Consider the following 27277-nt stretch of genomic DNA (forward strand, 5'->3'; position numbering starts at 1 on the left):
AGACAAATTCTTGGATTGGTGAACTGTGGCATTTTTTTTTTTTTTTTTTCTGTCTGATGCTAAATGAAGCAAGAAAGCAATAAGCTTGCTTTCTTGCTTCATTTGCCATTACTATTACTACTAATTTGTGGAAGTTTGACTTCAGCAAACAGATGGTTGGTTGTTGGAAGAAACTTCCATCTGTTGTTGTTGTTGTGGAAGTGGGTAGTTTGAATAAATTCAAGGAAGAACTATTGCAGGGAATCGACAGGTGATGGAAGGGTTTTTTCGTAGATGCTATATAAGCTTGCTTTCTTGCATCATTTATCACTACTAATACTAAAGAAAAGGTGTAGATTGCAAAGTCTGAGAAAAGGGAAGAACTGATTGAAGTGAATAAAGCACTGACAGGATTGAGTAAAATGAATGACGAAGGTCTGTTCTCCCTTGTGGGTGAGACATGAACCAAAGGATCCACATATAAAATCTCAGAAAATAATAGATGATTAGATCTTATGAAATTCATCTATGGATAGTGGGTTTTTGAACATTGGAATAAATAACCACCAAACAAAGTGGAGGCAGTGAGTCTGACTCAGTTTAAAGCAGAACTGGGTAATTACCTTGGGGGAACAGAAATAGCATGAATATTCTGATTTATTTGAATTTTTACTATTATTATTTTAGATGATACACAAAAAGTTAATTTCCTTGCATCATTCAGCCTTATTAATATGCAGTTGGTAATGTCAACAGCTTGTTCCACTGAAAAGGGTTTAAAAACTATCTAAGCCCACTGTAGTCACCTTTATGAAAGCAACAACCCTTCAGGGATTTTGTTAAAGAAAAAAAGCAGCAGCCGTTATCAATACACTGCAGGACGGAAGCCTCCTCAATGATTCATGTTGAGAGAAATGGACCATAATCTGCCATACTGGTCCAGTGCAGGTTGGAAGATCGATCGTATTTAGCAGTCAGGGGCTTGAATCCCAGTCTACTCTAAGAGTGTGTGTGTGCTACTGTACTGCCACTCCTGAACACTCGACTACAGAGGCCTTGTTAAAGATACAATTACTGTCAATGGTAAAGGGAAGGAATGTTGCTTTCAATAAAGATGACTAAAATGGCTTTACACAGTATAAATTCTTTTCAGAGCAGCTAATTCGTGACATTACCAACAGCATATTCAAATGAGAAATGAACAGGGAAGTAACTACAGAAGCTACTAAACTTTTCATAACAACAGAAAATATTATTCAGGGTTTAGACCAGTGGGTTTCGAACCTTATTTTAATAATGGCACCGTTAAGTAATTTATTTTGTTTTGTGGCACCCCTACTTCTGTCTGTTAGTTCTGACTGTCTCTCTCTCTCTCCTTTTTATAATGAAATAAATATTTAAATTTTTAAAAAATAGGTTTAAGTTGTCGTTGTTATTTGGTTTTTAGGAGCATTAGCAACTAAGGCCATATTACTCCGAGAATATGCGGTGGTCATTTCCTGACCTTTCCACATCCTCCGCATTTGGTGGTGACGGGCTCGAACCACGGTCTAATCAAGAAGTATGTGTTATAGGTTTAAGTAACATATAAATCCAAATTAAGTGGCACCCCTGGAATTTTGTTGTGGCACCCCAGTTGAAAACCACTAGTTTAGACCTAAACTGATGTCAAAAGAACTTATGAGACTATACACAGAGGGAAAAAAAGCACAAGATAAACTATCAGGTGACACAGAAACAAATAATATGTACAAACTAATCTGCAATCAAATCACTAAAGAAGTTAGGCAAGCTAAGGCAGATTATTAGAAATCCTTGGCTAAGAATGCAAAGAATTCTTTGATTACTGAAAGACATTACTGAAACTGCATGAAACTTGGTAGATTACTATTTGAAGTGTTAGACTTGTACATGAAGTACAGAAATTCTTCACACGCTACCATCCTTTCACTCAAGCCATGAACTCAAATGCTCCACGCATTTTTTTATGTTAAAAGTGTCTCTGATACAGTGTTCATTTCAAAAGTGAACTCAAAAACAATCAATGGAGAATATAATTTATTTTCAGAATAATTAACAAATAATAGTTCATAAACAATGCTAGAAGTGTCCTCCATTATCAGCAATACACAAATTCACTCTCTTGAACATGTTGTGATTGATGTGATGAAGAGTTTGTGTCAATACACTCCTGACCGTATTTTTGATACTCACTTTCAACTGTTGAATGACTGCTTCATAGATTGCTCTTGTAAGCTTTCTGCCTTAATAAATCCCATTAAAAGGAGTCTGGGGATGTCAAATCAGGAGACTTATGTGATAAAGTCCTCAAAAAATTCTTGTGATATTTCAGTGGCTGAGCACGAAGTATGGCCAGTTGCCCTGTCCTGTTGGAACCAGATGTCTCATTTTAGATCTTGCCATGCTATAAACTACATTATGATACCTTGGTAAACATCAGAGGTGGGAGTGGGTACGAAAAATACGAACCCCCACTATCCTTCTTCAAGATAAGCTACACCAAACATCCATTTTTTTGGGCTCATAAGGAGATTTCACAAAAAATATATGAATTTCTAGCACTTCATGTTCTCCAATTTTGACTGCTGACATAGCCATTAAGGTGAAACTACACTTCATCAGTGAAATTTTATCCAAAATTTCAATACCTTCAAGAAAATTTTTACCCCAGTTACCTATCATAATCTTTTAACTTTACCTTGAAATTGAACCTCATGCATTTTGTGGATTCAGTGTGGAAAAAGTTTTACGTATTTTCTTACAGTGAAATGGGCTGAACTAAGTGATAATGCTAAGTTTCACATAGAGATTTGTTTGGAGAGTGCAAAATTGTTTGTCTAGTTTCGTCTAAAGTGTCATGTAAGAACACTCCTCCTTTCATGTTCCTTATTCCCAACTGATCCACACTCATGAGGTGGATTTTAATTATGTCAAATAATATAGGTCTTAATTATCTTGAAAATTGCAGATCCACACTGGTGAAACTTCTTATCTTTAAAATTGCAACTTTGTATGGATAGTTAGTGTCAGGGAATTTTTCAACAATTTTGTTGACATTCATTGTAAGATTTCATTTCCACATTCCACTAAAGAAAAACTTTACTCAATGGTATATGGCAAGATGCATTCACCAGTAATGACATGTGCAACTTCAAATGCAAAACTGTTACTTCCTCCAGATACATGGCATCCTCCACTAACACCCTCACACAATTACACCAATGATCGTTATTTAGTAGCAACGTACTCAATACAAATACAGTAAGTTTACTTTTAAAATGAACACCTTGCACATATCATGTACAGCATATACATGTACAAAAGGGAGCAATACTAAATTCGTATTATAAGATAAATTGCATAAAGCATACTTAAGAAAACTTGGACTTTTTTACAACAGAATCACTAAGATGTTCCTAAATTTTTTTACCTGCCTAAAATCTTCATATTCCATCACTCCTAAAGAAGGTTTTACTGTAGTAACTGGAAAAAAAAAAAAAAAAAAAATGCAAACTATATGAATTTTACTTGAACATTTTTTTCTCCTAAAAATATCAAAATTTATTAGGAATGATGATATGCACTATATGACCAGAGGTATAGGATACCCCTCCCCAAATATTGTGTACCGTGTCACAAATCCCTCAATGCATCCATATTGGCTTGGACCTACTAATATAAATCTCATGAATATGCCTATGCAGCAGCGGCAGTATGCCAGCAAGGGTCATGAATCAGAACTTGGAGACTGTCAAATAAGATATAGTAGATGGGTAAGGTACCAGATCAGTAACCTTTCTAGGTGTGCAAAACTGAAACTTATCTGATACTGCCAAAATGCACTGTGGTAGACATTATTCAAAGGTTAGAGACAGTAGGTAATACCTCAATGTAACCTCGATATACTTTATCTCAATACCTCAATGTAATGGCACAAATAGCTTTACAAAATCACAGAACATGTTGACTGAACCACAAAGAGAGTGGTTCGTGCCTTCTGCATGTCACCTTGAAAAACATCACTGGGAGGTCTAAGAGACATGCCACAGATATTCTTTATGACCATTCTTCCAACAATGAGAGCTATTCAGGAGTCCAAATTGCTGACAGAGCTGATATTCAGGTCCTGCTAGTCAATCAAGTGTGTTGAATTTTGGCCAAGTCTGGTCATTCTATGACAATCAAATCCTCTGTTTGCACTGAACATGTCCCCACCCCCTCACAAGGTCAAAAACAGTGCCCAGTATATTGGAGGTTATCACTCAAGTTTCCACGATGCACAGAAATATGGCTGACTGCCTGTGACAGATACCTCACAGATACCTCATCACTTGGTACAATACCACCACTTTTCTTGCCACACTTGTGTGGAAACCATGTTTGGTCTCCAAAGCAAAGCTCTAGTATTTTGCCATTTCTTTTATCATGCAGTATGGGTCATGTCTTTTGAGGTTACAAAGGACATCATGATGAAATCCAACATTCTTACATTTCAAGGGTTCAGATTTAAAACATTTTTTGCAAGCCAGCTGCTACATATTCCACTTGACCAAACCTATTGGTAATTCTCTGTCCTCTAGCCAGCCAGCTGGGTAGAGGCAATGAGAATGGAGGGAATTCAAATACTGTGTATGTATTGACAAGACCAAGAAATCAAGTAGCTCACATATTCTTGCTCCCTAACACCAAATTTTTACCTCATATACATCAATGTGTCAAACTAAAGAAACAAATTTATTTCAAAAAATATCTAAGCCTCTTTCCCAAAAAACATCTAATTTATATCATGAATACAAGTGATCTCAATTGCAAACTCAATGATACCCATTTCCATCTACAATCTGCCAAATCTCAGTTATTTTTCTGACAGTATTAGTATTTACTATTAGTATTAATAGTGGAAAATGATGCAAGGGAAGAAAGCTTATATAGCATCAACCAAAAAAAAATGTACAATGTATATGGAAAGAACAGATAAGACAGAGGGGGGGGGGGGGTTATGCTCTTAGTTAAGAAGCACAAAGTCTAAGGCAGTGCATCTAGTTGCCATGGTGGCCAGTGCAGTACTGAATCAGTTTGGTGTGGCATAAGCACCGAGAAAAGAAAACGAAAATGAGTAGGAGTGTGCTATATGCCTAATGAATGTGATTTCCAGATGTTGAACGGAATTTGTGGGTGGATCACATACACACTAGCAAGACTTTTGTGGATTTATTGGAAGACTGTTTTCTACAGCAGAAAGTTAGAGAGGCAACAATAGGAATCTTGATCTGGTTATCAGCAATGATTCTGCAGGCATTACAAATTTAGAGATAAAAGACCCACTGGGCGGCCGTGTTCCCAATGTACTGATGTGGAAGTTTCTTAAAGACATAACTACTGTAAAGGGTAAAGGGATAGGCTTTTGCTTTTGTAAGGGTGAATATAAGGTATGTTTGTGTTGGACGGTACCTGGGATTTCTCCCATCTCCGCGTGTGTTTGCTGTATCGAGTACACTGTCAAGCCAGAGACTTGAAAGTATGTGGGCCGTGTCTGTGCAGTGTGATGTGTTGTGCACATTGTTTGTCCGGCTTATTGGCCACCAGGCCCTTAATGGGGCCCGATTGCCCATACCTTGCCAAGTGGAGGCTAGCCGGGTGTGTCCAGTATCACAACAAGTTGCTCTGGCAGGTCCTGCCACCTAGTTTCCTGGGATTTCAGTGGCTAGGACCTAATAAAAAAAAATTTTTACACATGTTTGACATTAATGCTTAATGAGATTGCTGTTAGGAAATCGCTAGTTGGGGTTGAACGCTAGAGAGATGTGTTAAAAGGCCTAACAGGATAGGCAAAATTTTGATGTTATTAAATTTAGACATGTGGGGCTATATGCCAGATGAAAGATAATAGTGGGAGGGAGGGGAGGCTGAAGACTGGAGTAGAAGTAAGGGGTCAAGAGAAGAGATGACCTCTGCTAGGCAGTGTGGCATGCCCATGCCACACCAGAGGGAAGTTTGGATGGCAGGTAGAGGAGGCAATAAAAAGTTACCTCTCCTGCCAGGGACAGGGATTGGAAGCAGGCTGGGCTAGATGTCCAGTCTGGATCGCCGTATGGCTTAGGCAGCGATCAGCTGCAGTCCTGGTCTTTGTTCCAATATCTTGGCTGTCCTTTTCTTGTGGTGCTTGTCAGTTTGTCACATCCATGTGTATGGTCAAGTATGATTGTCCTTTCCTTGGGATTAATTTCCTTTTGTCTCATCTCTGATTTAGGACAAATGTTCAGTGCCGATTGTCACTAATTCTTGTGGTCAGTTGTGCTTGTTGAGTCAACAGCTGGGTTGAGAGGAAGCCGTTTCTCTAGGTGTTTCGAGGTCACAAACTTGCAGCTTTCCTGTTTGTTGCAAAAGGTGGTCACTTTATTGAAAGCTTAGGTTTTCTTGACATGGGGTAATAAGATCTTAAGGTCCCAATTCTTTCTTCTCCTAATGTGGTTGTGTCATTTTGGGGTTTGCACTTTCTCCTATATTGGTAATTCCTTTTGTTGTCATTTATCTTGCCACTTTCCTAGTTGGGGTTTGGTGGTTGTGGTAAAGTTTGTCGCTTGGCATATACGTCCTAGGCAAAGTCTGAAAAGGCTCTGTAAGTCTCGGCATTCTCCAGAAGGTGTTAGTCATCATTTCTCGGGATGAACTGAATCTTGGTGATTAATACTAATCTGAAGTCCTTGTAGTGTTGGCATTCATGCACCATGTGGTCCCAAGTCTCAGGGAACCTGCAGGCATGCAGGGGGTTGTCCACTAGTTGGAAGGTGGCCAGTTTACTTTTGGTGGCGACATGTCCCATCATCAGATATGTAATATGAAGACCTGGGGAAAACCAGGCCTGTAGTGTTGGGTAGACTGTATTTATCTCAGGGATGAATTTTTTTGTTATTTGTCCCTTTGTTGTTTGGGACCAGCATTGTTGCCATACCTCATGGAGGTAAGCTAGAAGCCACTTCTTTTCATATGCTCTGTTGCTTGCAGGATCTGTGGTGAAGTCTTTGTATGTGGTGCTTTTGCCCCGACCAAGCTGGAAATTCATCCCAGCTCAAACCACCTCCAGGTCAAGGGGCAGGCTTCCTGTCATTACTTGTAGTGCTAGGTTGGAGACTGTGTGGCAAGCTCTTGTCGTGGTAAGTAGCGCTGGTCTTTGGATGGTGAAAAGCTTTCTAGAATTTATCACAATTGTGGCTTTGTTGAACCAGACTCCAGAGGCATAAGTCACTGCAGGGATGAATACAGCTGTGTATAAGAGGGCAAGAGTGCGCCTCTTCAGCCACCGGTCTTTTCTTGCCACTATTTATCATCACTGCGTATATTTTCATTTTCTTCTGTAGATTTTTTAGGCGTGGTAGGAATGTGAGGCTTCTGTCCAGGCTAATGCCCTGGTATTTTAGCTCAGTCATTAGTTTAATGGTTTTGTCCTGTATTTTGATTAGTGGCAGTCTCGTTGGGGCAAAGTGTCCTGTAAGGGTGAATATAGTGGTTTCAGACAGTTTTTCTGAGTAGTGAAGACAGGATGCCAGGATAGCTAATGGGGGTTTTGTCGATAATATACAGGAACTTTGCCAGCAGAGATAAGCAGGTGATTATCCTTTTATACAAGGCCATGGTTGGGCCACATTTGAGTACAAGTCTGGAAGCCACATTTGAGTACAGGTCTGTAGGCCTCATTTTAGGAAGGATGTAGATCTGCTGGAACAGGTGCAGAGAAGGGCAATGAGATTTATGAAGGGAACAGATTGGTGCTCTTAACGGAAACGGCTTAAATTTTGCAAACTGAACCATCTGGAGACTAGTCACCTGCAAGCAGATCTAACTGAAGTGCATAAGGCCTTGAATGGATTGAGTAAGCTCAATGGAATTCTTCCTCTTCCTCAGACTATATACATGAGAGGACAGAAATTCAAATCGAGAAAGGACTTTTGCAGGATAGATATGTGAAAATTTGCTTTCAGCCTAAGGGTAGTTGATTGTTGGTACAAACTCCCATCTAGAGGTGGATAGTTTGAATACATTCAAGGAAGAACTAGATAAACTGTTAGGGGGATGGGCATGTGAACTGTTAGGTTTTTTTTTTTTGGTTTTTTTTTTGATGCTGTATAAGCTTGCTTTCTTACATCATTTAGATAAGTGTTTTATCACTTACTTTTATCATAAAAACTCATGTAAAACCAACGTTAAGACCACATTTAATCTCTGAATTTCTTTTTTCTATGCAAATCGTAGGGCAAAAGTAATAATAATTGACAGATTTCTATTTTTCCAATTTTAATGAAATTGTGGTTTGGCTCGACAAATTTTTAATGTGCCAAAATACAAAACTGCATGAAAATCCATCCACTGGAAGTCCCTCTGTTACATGAAGATAGATAGACAGTGAAGACAATAGGCACTTAGCATATACAGGGTGTTTGGAAAGTCACTGTGCACTTTTCTAATCATATTTTGTTTATATTTCAGATTTTGATCCCAATATGGTTTTAACAACTGAAGAACGTGTATTCCGAGAAGGTGGTAGATACACAGATGTGATGCGACAGAGATTTGCTGACAAATTCCCAGATACACCTGTTCCACATCGCAATACAGTTCGTAACCTTGCTGATAAGTTTCGGGAAACAGGAGCAGTGGATGATGTCAAACGCTGTGGAAGGCCAGTAAAGCTATCAGAGGAGAAACTGTTGGATATTTCTGACAGTATGCTGCAGAGTCCAACAAAATCATTATGAAAGTTAGCTCACAGCATGATATTGGTCTTGGAACTGCTCATAAAGCCGTCAGAAAGAAATTAAAGCTCTTCCCATACAAAATAATGGCAGTACATGAACTGAAAGCAACTGATCATGAAAAACGAATACGCTATTGCAGATGGTTTAACCAATTTATTGAAAAGAATACAGCTAATGTGTTGGATGTGACCTTTTTCACTGACGAAGCATGGTTCCATCTCTCAGGTTATGTTAATTCGCAAAATTCATGATTGTGGTCATCCGATAATCCTCACACTTTGCACAAAACATCCCCACATGATTTCAAGGTTAGTACATGTGTGGGTTGCAATTTCCAGATGTCGAATTGTTGGCCCTATTTTCTTTATGAACACAATAAACAGCGAGCGCTATTGTTTGGAGATTCTTCACACCTTCATCGGTCAGATGACAAGTAATGAAATCAATTACTCATGGTTTCAACAGGATGGTGCTACTGCCCACACATCTCACAGATCTATGCAGTTATTAAAGGAATGTTTTGGAGACCGCATTATTTCGACAGACATGTGGCCCCCACGCTCATCAGATCTAAACCCACCAGACTTTTATCTATGGGAAGCAGCAAAATCTGCAGTGTATTGAGCTTGTCTGCGAATGCTGGATGACTTGAAAGCAGCGATAACAGCATTCATTCAGTCTATTTCAAGCGAGCAACTGATAGCGGTGTTTAGAAACAAAACAAGAAGGATCCGAGCCTGTATTGATGCTGAGGGGAGTCACTTTCAACATTGTTTATAATTGTCATTCATATTTACCTCCTGTATTCTATATTGAAACACGTCTGTTAATAAATATATAAGTGCACAGTGACTTTCTGAACATCCTGTACATATGCAAATGTGCCTGAAAAGGGAAATGTGCCTGAAAAGGGTTGAAATTACACCCCTATAACAATAGTGTAATGTCACCCCTTGTACCTGATTCCCTCCCTTTCTTAAAAACAAAAAAAAAAAAAAAAAAAAAAACCACCTTCATGAATAGCTTAAGACCACACAATTTTTCTTTGTTTTGGATGCTGATTAATGTCTGCCTACTTTTTGTATAAAGTTGGTGTCAAATTAATTGAAAATCTAACTTCCAATGAAATGATGTATGTTTGTTTTATAATTTTCAAACAAGCTGACCTAACCTGGTTATCAACACAGTAAGATTTAAAATACTGCCTTACAAATGGATTTTTTTTTTAAATACTAAACTTATAAATATAATATTAATATTTATTAGCACACACACACACACACAATCAAAAAGATATTAATAATTACTATTAATCAATAAAATAAAACAGTTACTTAAAATTAGGAATTGGGCATACCTTTATGTGTAATGTTTGAATTTCAGTTTAGTTTAGTTATTAGCAATGCAACATCTTTTGCTGGAATGCATTAATTTATAAAATCTCTTAATAAACAATATTTTTGGTGCAGTTTCCTTGATAAAGGTCTTCCTTGTCTAGGATATTTGTGATTCAGATGAATCACAGAATACCATGGAGGCTGGTTATGAAGTTCAAAACTAAGGTTCCAGTTCAGTGATCAGTGGTTAGATAAAGATAAATTCCCTCCCTGGTGATATGCTTTTTCATTAATATTTCTCTCTTATATCACTTCATTCTAATTTTTCTGTCAGAAAAATCAAGGTATAGTTAGGGGTGTGGGGGGGGATGAATTCCTATGAAGCCTAGTAAGAAGTTCAAAACTAAGGTTCCAGTTCAGTGATCAGTGGTTAGATAATTCTCTTCCTGGTGACATGCTTTTTCATTAAAATTTCTCCCTTATATCACTTCATTCAAATTTTTCTGTCAAAAAAAAAAATCAAGGTATAGTTAGGAGGGGGGGGGAAATGAATTCCTATGCCAAGGTTTGGTATACCTAAAGTAATGAAAACATACATGAAATGCTTATCTGTTATAATACTAGTTCAATCATTATCACTGTGATTATAATATCAGTTGCAAAGTCATTTGCAACTGATATTATAATAAAATATCAGTAAAACCCCTGGCATTTCTGCTGTGAAGGGTCTATTGTATATACCATGTTTGTATACAATAAAGATTAAAGATTTGCAAACATATCAATTACTTAATTTTGTATTTGAAAATTAAATCAAATTCTAGCTAATATCATAAACTTGATTCCTGGTTAAGACGTTTTGATGATATATGATTTACCTTTGTAAATGGCAAACATGAGGCCAATACTGTGAACAAACACATATTTAACCCTTTGTGTCCAATGTCTCCTCTCATGCACCATTGTAAAATTTCCCTTCTAGTCCAATATCCCCTCAGATCCACTTTTCTGTTTTGCCATGTTTATAACTTGTTTTCCTGTTCTACCAGTGTAATTATTGAACTTCTTTCTATTGATATTTCATATAAACACTTTGATGAAATAACTGAATGTTTACGTTCAATTATTAACAGCCAGTGCCTATAGTTTTTCTTTTTCATTTTTAGTATTCACTATATATTTACTCTCTGCCAGAAACAGTGTTTAGTCATGGTGTCAATATCTTGAAAAGGCCTTTTTTGCTGAAATAGAAATTGTTAGAATTTTCCAATTCAGAATTTGATTTCAGTCTCGACAATATACCTCGCAGCAGCAGCAGTGATGATGATGAAGGAATTGATGATGACCTATCAACCAAAGCTGGTGTGGAAAATTGGAGACCAAACAAGGTAAATGATATTTCAATCAAACATTTTCCCTTTTCTGTTCTGACTGCAGATTTCATTCAAGTAATTAAAAGTATTCAAAAACCGAATTTGAATATTTTCAGCTGGTTTTTTTACCAGTTCTTTGTTTGAAGAAATTTTGAATGAAACAAATAATTATGTCAACGAAACTCTTTAAAATAATACTTCCTGATTGTTCCATATAGTGCAACTGGGTTTCGGCTTCGATAAATGAACCAAAGGCTTTCTTTCATGTGACATGGGACAAAATGATAGAACTTCTATAAAGGAACACTAGTCTAAAGAATGAACAGATAAAATCCCATTTTTCAAGAATGTTTTAGCAGGAAGAGATTTCTGCAGATATTTTGGATGCTGCATCTTTGCCCAACAACAAAAGGGCAAACAAAAGGAATTCAAAGTGGGGGACCAAAAGTAGAAACATTGCATTAGATGAAAGTACTGTTGGTATTAAGGGTAGAATTTCATTCAAATGTTATAACCTTCAAAAGCCAACAACATAGGGTTACGCACTATATGTTTTAGATAACTCAGAAACAGGTTATGCTCACAGCTTTTGTGCCATATTCTGGAAAGGCTACTACTGACAGCTTGATAAAGGCCAGACTTGACTTTCACCACAAGGATTGTGCTTCATCTCATCCAAAACCTTCAGTGTTGAGGGTAGATTTCATTTGTTCACTGCCCAATTTTACACTAATATTCAACTAGCAGAAGAACTGCATAAACTGAATATACACCTAACAGGCACTGTTATTTGAAACAGGAAGTTTTTTTTTTTTTTTCTGTTATTTGGTTTTTAGGAGCATTAGCAACTAAGGCCATATTGCTCCGGGGATATGCAGTGGTCATTCCCTGACCTTTCCACATCCTCTGTATTTGGTGGGCACGGGCTTGAACCCCGGTCTAATCAAGAAGCGTGTGCTACGCATTGCTGCTCCTGCCCACCTGGCTACGGAGGCACCAAAACAGGAAGTGTTTACCACCAGAAATCAAGACAATAAAGAAAATTGAAAAACAGAGTCATTGGTTTCCAAAAGGAAGATACAGTTCTGACATGCAAGTGCTGGCATGGAAAGACAAAAGAGATGTACTTATTCTTTCTACTTTGTGATACTGTGGCCAAAACAGGAAAGGTAAAAGGAGGGGAAATCTTACAGACTGAAGAGTCAGTTGCTATTTGTGAATATACAAAAAATATGGGAGCTGTAGACAGAGCTGTGCAAGTTATTCGTTCACTCGGAAATTGATGAAATGGTGGTGAAAGTTATTTTTCTGGCTATTAGAAGTCTGAATTGTGAACAGCTTCATCTTGAAGGTGGCAGATCCAACTCAAAAAACCTCTGTCACATGCAGTTTTGAAAAAAGTTGCTTTTTCAGCTAATAGGAGATGTCCAAAATAAGAATGTATTTTGTAGAAAAAGGCCATCAAGTTTAGATGCTGACAAGAGATTGAATGACTCTCCTTACTTTGTGATGAAACAAGAATATTCAAGTAAAGAAGAAAGACTGCGCAGTATGTAGTGACATAAGGTTTAGCAGTGGAAGAAAACCAGGATTGTATCCTGGTGAGTGTTTCAAGAACTAAAATCATATAACAAATATATAAGATTTCTGAAACATTTCTTTAATGTTTTATCAATCATTTTTATTATAAAAACTTGTGTAAACTCAAAAATAAATCATGTTTGAAGAGCTCATATACAGTTTTTTTCCCCTATTTTCAAGCTGGACCAGAATAGGAAGACAGCAGAAATAAGGCTGGACAACAAAGGGTTAAGAACAGTTTTGATAATGTATAACAGACTGAATCTATACATTAACACATAAAATGGAGGGCAGCATGACTTGGGTAAGATATCATGCGACTAAAATTAAAACTACATGGCAAAAACTGAACCAAGATCAGCAAACTGATATCAGAATTTGCAATGGAAGAAGAATCCCTTACCTTATTTTACCACAAGTTCAGTCACAGTGTCAGCTTGATACAGCATGCACTCTCATGTCACAACAAGGCATATCATGTCAAGTCAAATTTTTAGGCGCAAATTTTCAGGCAAAGTGACTCAGGAAATTTCTATAGCAATGAAAGTATGAGTGATTAGGAATCTGTTTCACCTTTTTTGTCAGATGCTGAAAAAAATTCATTTCCTTGCATCTTTGGCCATTCTTATTATTCTCCACAATAAAGGAGAATAATAAGAATGGCCAAAACTCAAATGCTGCCTCACACACATCAACCCCTGAGATACGTGCAAGCATTACTTTGATCCATGTTATCAATAAAATGTAAAAGTATTCTGACAATAAACTGTACTTGAAAGGAAGACTATAAGTATTCTGACAGTCTTCCCTTCAAGTACTCTTTCAGTTACTACCATCACAACTGAATGATAAGTGCTTGAATGATAAGTAGTTCATACTGTATTCCATTAATCATCATTCTGACTGTTGATGGCAAGAATTTTTTTTTCAGAGAAGGAGAAGTAAGATTTTTCCATTTCATGGGTTTCATTTCTAGTTCAAAATTCTGTATTCATGTTTCATCAGTAGTAATCCACTTCTCCAAGAATTTTCTCTGAACAGTTAGGTTGTAATTAGGTTTTTCAGATGTAGAGTTTCTTAGAGTTTTTGGATATAGATTTTGGAAAAGGAATGATGATTATCACATAACTGATGGAAGTAACCACTATTCCTCCCTTTTAAAACCCCTCATACACAGACAGAATAGAGAAAACTGTCAAAACATCCCCAATTCTCTTCAAATGAATGGGTACAAAACCATTTGTTTGAAGTGTAACTTTAAACTTATGTAACAGGAGTAGCTCATTCTACCACAAATGTATGCACATGACTTACAAAATAACCCTCATTAAGGGTTATTAATTAAACTAACAAATCAATAATTAAATTTTTCAGAGCCTTCACATTACAGAAAGAAAAATATTTTATCTTCTCTTCCCCTTTCTAAAAAAAAAAATTACATGGAATTTTTAACTTCAATATATGTCATCTTATCAAAGGAATGGAAATAAAACTTTTAAGCTTTACTGTATTATTTTAAGGCAAACATTTCAATCTGAAGCCTCACAAACATAATTTGATTTTCATATAAAAGTAAAATTAATGTACTTACATGGGTAATCAGCAATTTTAGGGGATGCTCGGGAAAGTGCTTTTAGAAGAGTAGATTTTCCAGCATTTGGAAATCTGAAATTATTTATGTCAATGTAATTGCTTTAAATGCACAAACAAAAAACTGCAGTTTTGTTCCACAATGTTTAAAAATGTATAGTTTTGTTCCACTATGTTTAAAAATGTATATATTTTACATCTGTGCTTGATCAATTACTTACTGGGTATACAAGATGTACCCAAACCAATAAAAATTCACAACTGACCAATAAAAGTTTTACCTGTGTTTCAACAAAGTGAGCCAGCTATAACTCAAGATACTTTTCAAGGTGGCTGCAAGAATTGATTTATCCAGTTTTAAAATTTATTTCACCTGAAAGAAGATCCAAGTAATTGTGATGAAGCTGGAACAAAGTTATTAGATGAAAATAATACTCAGTGATGTAACTTTTGCACAGATGTGGGTTTAAAGGAAATCACAAGCTGAAGACAGATTAAAAAGAACTGGCCCAATTATAATAAAATAACATTGTATCATCTGCATTGCAGATGAAATAATTTTATTTTAATATAAGGAATTGACTACATTAAAGTGTTTTAAAAAAAACTTTTCATTAGTAGACGTGAGTGGAATAATTTATTCCCAGCATTTATCAGAGCTTTTCCACATAAAAAAAAAAAAAAAAAAAACCTCCTTACATGCCAAGATCTTGGTACCATATTTATTTTGGCCTGTTCCTTGACTGTCTCAGTCATTCTCTCAGGTATGACAAGCTGTGCCTGCTACATGAGAGTCTGAAATGCTAATGGAACCGATATTCAGGTGACATGAGTCAGTGGACCAAATTTCAACAAAGTTCAGTTGTTCTGTGACATTGAAATCATCTACTTCCACCTTCACGATGGTGGGACTGTTATTAACCCTAGATATAACCCCCCATTGTGCAAGTCCCAAAATACACACCTAATATATTGGAGGTGACTAGCCAGGTGTGAACCAACATAAGTAGTGCCTGGTAACTCAGTGATGTGGCATTCTGTGCCACCCCACTATGTTACCAGTCTGTACTACATGGTGGATGACTCATCAACAAGTGCAATAATACCACCACCACGTTACTATTGGGAGGCTTGAATTGGTGAAATCTAGGCATCCGTGTTTAGTGGGCATTGTGGCAATATTCAACCTTCCTTACGTTTCAAGGGTACACTTCTAAAATTATGTTCACAGGTAGGCCAATATTCCACTGGACTGAAACTAATGGTAATTCTCTAGGATGCAACCAGATCAGCTAGTGTATAATTTTGCTGCCTCTGCACTGCCACATAGTGACTGGAGGGAGTCAAAGTAGCATGTATACATGGGCATTGTAAAAGCCATGTTACATCAAGGAGCTGGGTATATTCTTGCTGTGCGGGTAAGCTACATCCAAATATTTCATAAAATATTTGGATGTTTGGATGATTCTCTATAATCTTGAGAGAGGCGGCAAGCGAGTGCATTGAACCACTGAGGCTGGTTATGCGAGCATCACTAGACTCTGGGGAGATTCCCTTGGATTGGAAAAGTGCAAATGTATCTCCCATACATAAGGGTGGCTCTAAAAGTGAAGTGGGAAATTATCGACCTGTCAGTCTGACTTCAGTAGTAGGGAAAATCATGGAGGCATTGATCAAGGGTGGAATTCAGGATCATTTGGATCAAATTGAAATTCTCAAGGATACTCAGCATGGTTTTGTAAAGGGAAAATCATGTTTAACAAATCTGGTTCGCTATTTCGAAAGGGTCACTCACGAGCTGGATTTAGGGAATAATTTCGACATTGTTTATTTAGATTTCAGCAAAGCTTTTGACTCAGTCCCACATGAGCGGTTGCTTTATAAGCTGGAACAGGTTGGAATCACTGGAAAAATCCTTAGATGGATAGAAGGATGGCTTCAGGGCAGGAGGCAGAGGGTTGTGATAAATGGCTATTCCTCAGATTGGGTTGATGTAAGAAGTGGAGTTCCCCAAGGATCAGTATTAGGACCACTGTTGTTTTTAATTTTCATAAACGACATTGATGAAGGGATAGAGGGCGTGATGTCTAAATTTGCAGATGATGTTAAAATTGGTAGAGTAGTTAATGATCACTGTCAAGCTGAGCTTCTTCAGAGAGACCTAGATAGACTTCAAGAATGGTCAGAAAAATGGCAGCTGTGCTTTAATCCAACAAAGTGTAAGGTATTACACCTGGGAAACAGTAATCCCAAAATAACTTATTCACTTGGTGGAGTTCAACTAAACCCAGTACTGGAGGAAAGGGACTTGGGTGTTACGATACGGTCAGACATGAAATTCTCTGAGCATTGTAAACAGGTTGCAAGGAAGGCCCATGGTGTCCTATCGATGATCTATCGAACTTTTGCAAGTAGAGATAGGGACGTGATAATCCCATTATATAAGGCCTATGTTAGACCACACTTGGAATACTGTGTTCAAGTATGGAGACCGCACCTAAAGAAAGACATCGAGCTTCTTGAAAGGGTGCAAAGAAGGGTAACTCGCCTGGTGAGATCGGCAAAAGGGCGTCCGTACGAAGAAAGACTTCGAACATGTGGGTTGCAGAGTTTGGAAACTAGACACCTTAGAGGAGATTTGATTGAGGTGTTTAAGGCTCTGAGAGGCATCAGTAAATTGAATGAGGACAAAATTTTCAAGATTATAAATGATGCTAGAACTAGGGGACATAAATTCAAGTTACGCGGGGAAATGTTTAGATTGGACTGCAGGAAGTTTTATTTTAGCCAGCGAGTTATAAATTACTGGAATAAGTTGCCTTCATGGGTGGTAGAGGCCGACAGTTTGGGGAAATTCAAAGGTCATCTGGATAGTACTTTCGGGTAAGGGAAGCGCATAGGATGATAGGATTAATTTCCTTTTTATTTAATTTTTAATTTCATTTTATTATTTTTATTTATTTATTAATTATTATTATTTATTTAATTTTTGTTTTTATCATTGTTTTGTTCGGATTTTTTTTTTTTTTTTGGCTGGTGCAGCATAAGCCATAGGCTTTCTTGCACCATACGGCCGTTACTAATACTAATACTAATATGTCCTACTTACCTTTTTTTTACTACTGAATATGTCATGAATAATCAAATTAATAAAACAAACTTATCTGAAAAAAGATCTAAACATCTCAAATACTTCCTCATTCATTTCACAAATATACGTGGTCTCAGTTCTAATCTCAATGATGTGCATTTCACTTAGTTTTTCTGACAAAATCCCAATTATCGATTGATTCAACCACTACTCATCTCAATTGTCAGACTTATTCGCTGTATGATTCATTTTGCATCAAAAATGGTACTTGTGCATATATCTGCTTTCATAATCCCTGACGGAAACATAGTAATTTGGATCTCCTCTTTAGCATTAGCATTAGTAGAGGCATTTGATGCAAGAAAGCAATCTTATGCAGCATCAGCCAAAAAAAAAAATAAATAAATAAATAAATAATTAAAAAATAACCACTTCCACTTCACCCCTCTGTTCATTCGAAATACCTGTCCATCTGAGCCTTAAACTTATTTAGGCCATCAACTTCCACGACAAGGGATGGAAGTCTATTCGACCAACCAACCACCCGCTGGCTAAAGGCAAATTTCCTCACGTCTATCCTACATCTGTCTTTTCTCAATTTGAATTTATGCCCTCTCAGGTGATTATTCTGAGCAAGAGGAAGAATCCCATCAGCATTGAGCATGCTCAAACCATTCAAGGCTTTATACACCTCTATCAGATCACCTCGCTGGTGCCTAGTCCTCAGACACTGGAATTTGCAAAACTTAAGCCTTTCTTCGTAAGAGCACCCCTTTGTTCCATTCACTAATCTTGTTGCTCTTCTCTGTACTCGTTCCAGCATCTCTACATCCTTCTTGAAATGAGGCCTCCAGACCTGTATACAGTACTCTAGGTGTGGCCTGACCATTGTCTTATACAAGGGAATAATCACCTCCTTATTCCTGCTAGAAAAATTCCTATATATCATCGACAATACACCATGAGCTACTCTTGCAGCCCGTCTGCAATGCTCAGAAAACTTCATATCTGCCTGCACAACCACCCCCAGGTCCCTTTCATTCTCTACCACTGTCAGTGTAGTACCACAGAGTTGATACGTTGCTCTGGGGTTGCTGTTTCCCACATGTAGTACTTTACATTTGTCAATGTTAAACTTCATTTGCCACCTCTCAAGCCCATCTGCTCAACCTTTCCAGATCCTGTTGCAGTATCATAGTGTCAGTAGTGTCCTTGACAATCCTGCCAACCTTTGTATCGTCTGCAAACTTGGACATTAAGCTTGATATACCATCATCAATATCATTTATAAATACAGAAAACAATAATGGACCCAATACTGAACCCTGAGGGACTCCACTAATAACATTAGTCCATGATGAGCAGTGTCCATTGATTACCACTCTCTGTCTTCTCCCCCTCAACCACCCCTTTATCCATAGCAGCAATTTGCCTCCAGTGCCACACTACTCCAATTTGTGCAGCAGACTTCCATGTGCAACAGTATCAAAAGCCTTTCTAAGATCCAAGTATATAATATCAAAGTTATTCCCCGCATCCAGTTCTTTTGTGACTGCATCATAGTATCCAATCAAATTGGTCAGGCAAGACTTCCCTTTAACAAAACCATGCTGTGTCTGAGCTATAACTGAAGTCTTGTCTAGATGATCCTGCAGTGCTTCTTTAACCAGTGCCTCCATTAATTTTCCAGGAACAGAAGTTAAACTAACAGGTCTATAATTACTTGTGTCGTCCTTTGATCCTCCTTTGTGAATTGGGGTCACATTTGCACATCTCCAGTCCATGGGTACTTCCCCTGAGTCCAAGGAAGCTCTCATAATTATGGCTAAGGGTTTGCTTACTTCCTTTGCTGCCTCCTTTAATATAACTGGATCCCATCCACCCCAGGTGCCTTTCTTGTATTTATCTTCAACAATTTCTCCTCCACTTTACTCTCAGTTATTACAAGGTTCTCTAGCTTACTGCCAGAGTTGAATACACCTCTGGCATTTCCCTCGCTGAATAACTCCTCATGTGTGAATGTCGATGCAAAATATTCATTCAGTTTGTTAGCTACCTGAGCAGGGTCATCAACAGTTGACCCATCGATATCAAGTGGACCAATCTGATTCATCCCCTTCCTTCTAGAGTTTACATAAGTAAAGAACTCTTTGCATCCCTTGCCAAAGATTTCTCGTGATCTGCCTTTGCCTGCCTAACCTCCTTTGTAACTTGGTTACAGACCAACTTATATCTATCATAGGCTTCCATGTCACCCATTAATTTGTATGTATCCCATGCATTTTTCTTCTCTGCCACATGTCTCATTAGTTCATCTGACAACCATTTAGGCCTAAACCTTGAACAATATTTCTTAGTTGGTATGTACAGCTTAGTAGCTTCCAAGATAAGTTCTTTGAATGCTTCCCATTTTGAATTTGCTGTTGGTAACATCATCAGCTGGTCCCACTGTATAGAATTTAAATACTGTCTCAGTCCATCGTAGTGGCCTTTACGAAAACAATACCCCTTTCCTTTACCCCTAATGGTAGTTACCTCTTTGAGTAAATCCCACTTCAGCACACTGTGATCACTGCCACCTAGTGGTTCATTTACCTGCAGATTCTTATTGCATGAAGAATCACTACTGATAATCAAATCAAGAGTATTACTCCCTCTAGTTGCCTCCCGAACATGCTGATGTAGAAAACAATCATCCGATAAATCCACAAAAGCCTTGCTAGTGGGTGAGTGGCCAGCTCCCAAATTCCAGTCAATATCTTGGAAATTAAAATCCCCCATTATAAGACTCTCTGATTTACTGGCCCACTCTATTTCCCTGTACAGTTTCTTATTATACTCATCAGAGTCATTAGGCCTATAGCATACTCCTACTCTCAATTTTGATCTCCCAATGCTTATGTCACACCAAACTGACTCGACACTGCACTGTCCAACAATGTCAACTGGCTTCACTTCCTTGGATTTTATGTATTTCTTAACTAATAACATAACCCCTCCTCCCTTCCTATCCTGTCTATCCTTTCTGTAGACATTGTACTCCCCAAATTCCAGTTCTGCATTCCTTATATCTGTGTGACACCACTTCTTTGAAATCCCCACAATATCTGCCTTTGATGTTTTGAGTAATACCTCAAATTCATCAAATTTATTTACTAAACTCCTAGCATTGGTGTATACACAAGTATACATGCACCTGTTCTTTTTCTTAGCTACCCTAACACAACCTATGTGTTTATTTGTACCCCAATAATTCCCAGCAGTCTCTGAAATATCCTGCATCTTATTTTCCAGGCTGCGGCTCATTCCAATAGAAGCAGTGCAAGAATCACTTTCACCTCTGCCAGTGGCTACTGTTAATCTATTAGTCCTTGTATCCCCCAATCTAACAGTTTTCCGACCCACCTAACACTGCCTCGATAGCATCGGCAAACATTCTTGCACCCTTTCTATTTAAGTGTATCCCATCCCTGTAGAAGCAGTCTCTCCTGTTAACCAGGGATCATCTTTTTGATGATCTCTAGCTTAAAATCTTTCATCCCTATTTCATCAAATTAATTTGTTGCCTCTCTCGTTCTACCAACTTCCAATCATTCAGAACTCTTTGTCTTCCTTTGTTTGAAAATAACTTTCTCCAGTCCAACTTTCCAAACGGTGAGGTAATTTTCCTTACTGATTTTAATGTTCACAACTCCAGCTGACTTCAGTTTTATAGGCACATGGACCAACTGATCAAGATGCTGAGGCTTTTGCACTTCCTAACAACATCGCACAGACTGTTCATTTACTTAATAGAATACCAGACAATAATACTCAAACAGCCAATACACTTGATCTTTTTTTCACAAACAGCCATCAAGGTGAATGGTCCTCTAGGCATCCTAGATCACTACTTGGCGATGGTCTCTTCTCCAATGAAGCCTTTCTCTTGTGGATATTCCCAACCTCGTGTTGTTTGACATTATGTGGATGCAAAATGGGATGATCTGAGAGATTTTTATTCTTCTTTTCCTTGGATGAATTACTGTTTTAAATTTTTTTTTCAATGTTTTTTCCAGTTATATTAAAGGAGGCAGCAAAAGAAGTAAGCAAACCCTTAGCCATAATTATGAGAGCTTCCCTGGACTCAGGGGAGGTACCCATGAACTGGAGATGTGCAAATGTGACCCCAATCCACAAAGGAGGATCAAAGGGAGACACAGGTAATTGCTGACCTGTTAGTTTAACTTCTGTTCCAGGGAAATTAATGGAGGCACTGGTTAAAGAAGCACTGCAGGATCACCTAGACAAGACTTCAGTTATAGCTCGGACACAGCATGGGTTTGTTTAATGAGAAGTCTTGTCTGATTAATTTGATTGGATACTATGATGTAGTCACAAAGGAACTGGATGCAAAGAATAACTTTGATATTATATATTTGGATCTTAGAAAGGGCTTTGATACTGTTGCACATGGAAGACTGCTGCACAAATTGGAGCAGTGTGGCATTGGAGGCAAATTGCTGCTATGAATTAAGGGATGGTTGAGTGGGAGAAGGCACAGAATGGTAATTAATGGACACTGCTCTTCGTGGACTAATGTTATTAGAGGAGTCCCTCAGGGTTCAGTGTTGGGTCCATTGTTGTTTTCTGTATTTATAAATGATATTGATGATGGTATAATAGACTTAATGTCCAATTTTGCAGACGATACGAAGATGGCAGGGTTGTTAATGACACTAATGACAGTACACTGCTGCAACAGGATCTAGAAAAGTTGAGCAGATAGGCTGAGAGGTGGCAAATGAAGTTTAACATTGACTTGTTATTGTTCGTTTGTTATTTGGTTTTTAGGAGCATTAGCAACTAAGGCCATATTTCTCCGGGATATGCGGTGGTCATTCCCTGTCCTTTCCGGATTCTCTGTATTTGGTGGTGACAGGCTCGAACCCCGGTCTAATCAAGAAGCGTGTGCTACACACTGCTGCTCCTTCCCACCTGACTACGGAGGCGCCCCTTTAACATTGACAAATGTAAAGTACTACATATGGGAAGCAGTAATCCCAGAGTAACGTATCAATTCTGTGGTACCACACTGACAGTGGTGCTCAAATTTGACCTTCTTGGACTGGACTCTGCCAACTATGACTTGACGCAGTATTGCTGTCAATGCCATGTGGCGATCATGAACCTGTGCTCCCTTGCACAGCCCTGTTTCTCCCCTGTTCTCCTGGTGCGGAGGTGGGGGGGTGACAGTCCCCTTGTCTCCTCCTCGCCGCCCCTCTTTCCTTCTGGTGGGGCATGAGCCTGCCTCACTGATTTTGGTGTCATCTACTCTATCGACCCTATATTTCTGTCTCTCACCCCCCCCAGCCTTCAGTCTCCCCTCCCCCTCTAGCTGTCTAACTAGTCTTCATCCCATGTCAAAATTATCCTAGCCCTACACCCAAAATTCTTAATTCCACACTGTATAACTTAAAACTCTTTTGGCCTGACCCAATCTCTAGCGCACCTCCTTTTTTTTTAAGGTCCTAGCCACTGAAATCCTAGGAAATTAGGTCGCAGGACCTGCCAGAGTACTTATTCAAAAATACTGGTGTACCTGGTTTGCCCCCACGGCAAAGCTGGGTACACCAGTACCCGGCTAAGAGTAGGCAATGTTGGGGCCTCGGTAGGGATCCAGCAGCTAAATGGCCAGATGAACAACGGTACACGACACTAAACCCAACAATATCCATACACTTTTAAATCTCTGGCCTTTAACAGCATTGTGTAACACACGACAATATAGACTACGTGGAGAATGGGGAAACCCCTGGTGCCGTTAGACCCTAAACACACTTTATACTTTTATACTGACAGTGGTAGAGAATGAAAAGAACCTGGGGGTAATTGTGCAGGCAGATATGAAGTTTTCTGAGCAGTGCAGATGGTCTGCAAGAGTAGCTCATGGTGTCTTGTCAATGATATACAGGAATTTTACTAGCATGGATAAGGAGGTGATTATCCTCTTGAATAAAGCAATGGTCAGGCTACACCTTAAGTACTGTATACAGGTCTGGAGGCCTCATTTTAAGAAGGATGTACAGCTGTTGGAACAAGTACAGAGAAGGGCAACAAGATTAGCGAACAGAACAAAGGGTTGTTCTTACGAAGAAAGGCTTAAGTTTTGCAAATTACAGTGTCTGGAGACTAGGCACCTGCAAGGTGATCTGATTGAGGTATATAAAGCCTTGAATGGTTTGAGCATGCTCAATGCTGATGGGATTCTTCCTCTTGCTCAGAATAATCACCTGAGAGGTGAAAATTTGAAATTGAGGAAAGACGGTTGTAGGATAGATGTGCGGAAGTTTGCCTTTAGCTAGTGGGTGGTTGATTGCTGGAACAAACTTCCATCTGCTGTTGTAAAAGTTGATAGCTTAAATAGATTCAAGGCAGAACTTGACAAACATTTGGAGCGAGGGGATGGGTGAAATAAGGGGGTTTTTTTTTTTTTTTTTTTTCGGCTGATGCTATATAATCTTGCTTTCTTGCATTACATGCCCTTGCTAATGCTTGCTTACATCATGTCAGTGAAATTATTCTTGTAGGGATGAAATCCTTTATTACACACTCCTATCTTAAAATCTTATCCTTTATCTAAAACTAGATTTTCTGATAAATTTGCTAAGGCTGTTCAAGATAAGAATGTTGCATATCATAACTGGCTTTTATTCAAATTTCCAGGTTCATTTTCCACCTAAATGAAAGCCCGCAACAATTGTAAACTAGTTATTAATCAATTCAAATCAGAATGGGAACAGACTATGAGTAGAAAACTTGCTTCTTGTACAAATGGTAGTGGAGCATTCTGGTCTCTTGACACAGCTACTGATTGCAACTTTTGCTCATCTATATTCCCACCTGTTTCAAAACCTAGTAGTTTTATTGACTCCTCGGCAAAAGATAAAGCTGATTTACTAGCATCCTACTTTTCTTCTAACTCTGGTATTAAGATTATGGTAAACCACCTCCTACCATTCCCAGTACACTCCACTCAATTCCTCCTGTGGCCTATCAAAAAGATGCCAGAAGAATTATGAACAGTTTTGATGACAAAAATGCTCCAGGTCCTCAGGTCCTGAAGTTACTTCTCTACTTGTTCTAGAAACCTTTTTTTTTTTTTATTTTGGTAGTTGTTGGCGCATAGACTTCTGTGGCCATAATGCACCTCCCAAGGTTTTTGCAGTACTTTGATCCAAGCCCGAGGCGGGAATCGAACCCACGACCTTTGGGTTGCTAGGCAAGCACTTTACCCACCTGGCTAGCCCGGTCGGCCACTAGAAACCTATGCTCACTCGTGTTCAGTATTGCCTTTTTACACTTTCATATACCACTAGTGTTTTTGCTTCTGCTTGGAAATTTGCCATATCCAGCTAGTTCCTAAAATGAGTGACAAATCTGAATCCATCCAATTATCAACCCATTACACTTATTTCTACTCTTTCTAAAGTAATAGAGAAATCCTTTAACTGCCATCTGCTAAACCAGTTTTTCTCAACCTGTGTGCTGCGAAAAATGCAAAAAAAAAAAAAAAAATAATAAATCCATTTAAAAAAAATTAATTCAAACAAAAAATTTATTTATTTACACTGCGCCAATCCAAGCAACTTCTGGCAATCTATGTGATGTCATGTTTTGATTCCCAGTTCACCTATTCTTTCAATAAATTTCTTTTAAATTTCATGTAATTCGTGTATGTTCAAAAAAGAGATATTAAAAGCATTTAAAACAAAATGTGTATCATTAAATATGCCCAAAAAAAAATAACTTCTCATATGTGAATATATACGAGAAGTAGTGTGTGGTGTGCTGCAAAATTTTAATGTCCTTAAAAGTATACCACAAAATTTTAGCATGTTTAAAAGTGTGCTGCAGCAATGAAAAGGTTGAGAAACACTGTCCTAAACTATCTAGAAACCTTCCATCTGATCCATGATCACCAATATAGATTCCATCACTGTTGATCCACAGGTGATATATTGGCTTATATTACTCATCTATGGACGAATTCGATGGAAAATTTGGTGAAACTCAAGCAGTTGCTCTTGACATGTCAAAGGCTTTTGATTGTATTTGGCATAAAGGTCTTCTAAGTAAGCTTCCACCTTAAGGATTGTCAACATTTTTTTATAATTGAATATCTATGACCACTCATTGCAGGTTATGGTAGATGGTTCTGTCTTCTAACTCCTCCACCAATGCTGGTGTTCCCTAAAGTTCAGTTCTTTCTCCCACTATTTTCCTCTTGTATATTAATAACCTTCTTCCATTGACTGGAAATCCTATCCATAGTTTTTCTAATGATAGCACTTGCAATCCACCTTCCACATTGAGAAACTTTGCCCTGCGCAAAGAGATTCAACTTCTTGAATATCTGCTACCAATACCTTAAATGCTGATCTCCAGGTAATTCTCTAATGGGGCAAAAATAACTTAGTTAATTTCAATTCTTCTAAAACTCAGTCTTGTCTTATAGCTCACAAAAGAGGAGTCTTCTGTTCCTATGCTTATCCTCAATGACACAGATTTCTAAACAAGATCACTTATCTCCATTAGAGATTACCCTGACTTCTAATCTTCTCTTGTCCTATGCCTTCACAAATATTGCTTCCTTTGCATCAAAAAAAACTTGGCATTACTTTTCTTCTAAACAACTACTCACTCTGTAAAAATCTGAAATCCACCCTTTTATGGATTATCATTCCTACATTTGGGGTGGTACCTCTCTCTCAGGCTTCTAGACTCCATTCTAATGAGAGCAATTAGGTTAATTAATGACCCATCTCTTACAAGGTCTCTCCCCTCTGTCTCACATTCATTCTGTTTCTGCTGCATGCCTTTTCTATAGATACTTCTATAGCACTAGATGTATCTATAGAAACTATACATAGAAAGTATCCATAGCACTTGATAATTATAGAAGCCAATTCAGAAAGAATTAGCTTCTACAATTCCCCCCATCCTATCTCTCTCTCTCTCTCTCTCTCTCTCTCTCTCTCTCTCTCTCTCTCTCTCTCTCTCTTCCAAAGCAGTCTGAACATAAAAGTAGTAGTAAGGGAGGCATGTGATGCAAGAAAACAAGCATATGAGCTTATGCAGCATCAGCCAAAGGAAAAAAAAAAAAAAAAAAAACAATTTCACACATCCGTTCCCTCTAAAAGTTTCTCCAGTTTCTCCTTAAATTTATTTAAGCAATCAACTTCCACAACAACAGATGGAAGTTTGTTCCAGCAATTAACCACCCCACTGGCTAACCACATCTATTCTATAACTGTCTTTCCTTAATTTGAATTTATGCCCCCTCAGGTTCGTAATCTGAGCAAGCGGAAAAATCCCATCAAAATTCAGCATGCTCAACCCATTCAAGGCCTTATACACCTCAATCAGATCACCTTGCAGGTGCCTAGTCTCCAGCTGCTGCAATTTGCAGAACTTAAGCCTTTCTTGGTAAGAGGACAGTTTCATTCCCCTCACCAATCTTATTGCCCTTCTCTGTACACACTCAAGCAACTCAAAATCCATCCTAAAATG

At 38.1% G+C, this 27277-nt stretch overlaps 1 protein-coding gene across 1 annotated transcript in view; it reads right to left on the reverse strand.

The window, feature by feature from the left end:
- Positions 1-27277, reverse strand: part of LOC150079405 (GTP-binding protein 10) — a 140062-nt gene that overhangs the window by 63243 nt on the left and 49542 nt on the right. The window contains exons 5-6 of the mRNA XM_090383840.1: positions 14636-14709; positions 3431-3483 (exon numbers count right to left, since the gene is read on the reverse strand). Coding sequence (XP_090239966.1) covers positions 3431-3483; positions 14636-14709 — 127 coding nt within the window. The remainder of the gene's footprint in view (positions 1-3430; positions 3484-14635; positions 14710-27277) is intronic.

This window comes from Mastigoproctus giganteus, chromosome 10, assembly GCF_048544385.1.
Source record: "Mastigoproctus giganteus isolate SK-2022 chromosome 10, ASM4854438v1, whole genome shotgun sequence".
NCBI lineage: Eukaryota > Metazoa > Arthropoda > Arachnida > Uropygi > Thelyphonidae > Mastigoproctus > Mastigoproctus giganteus.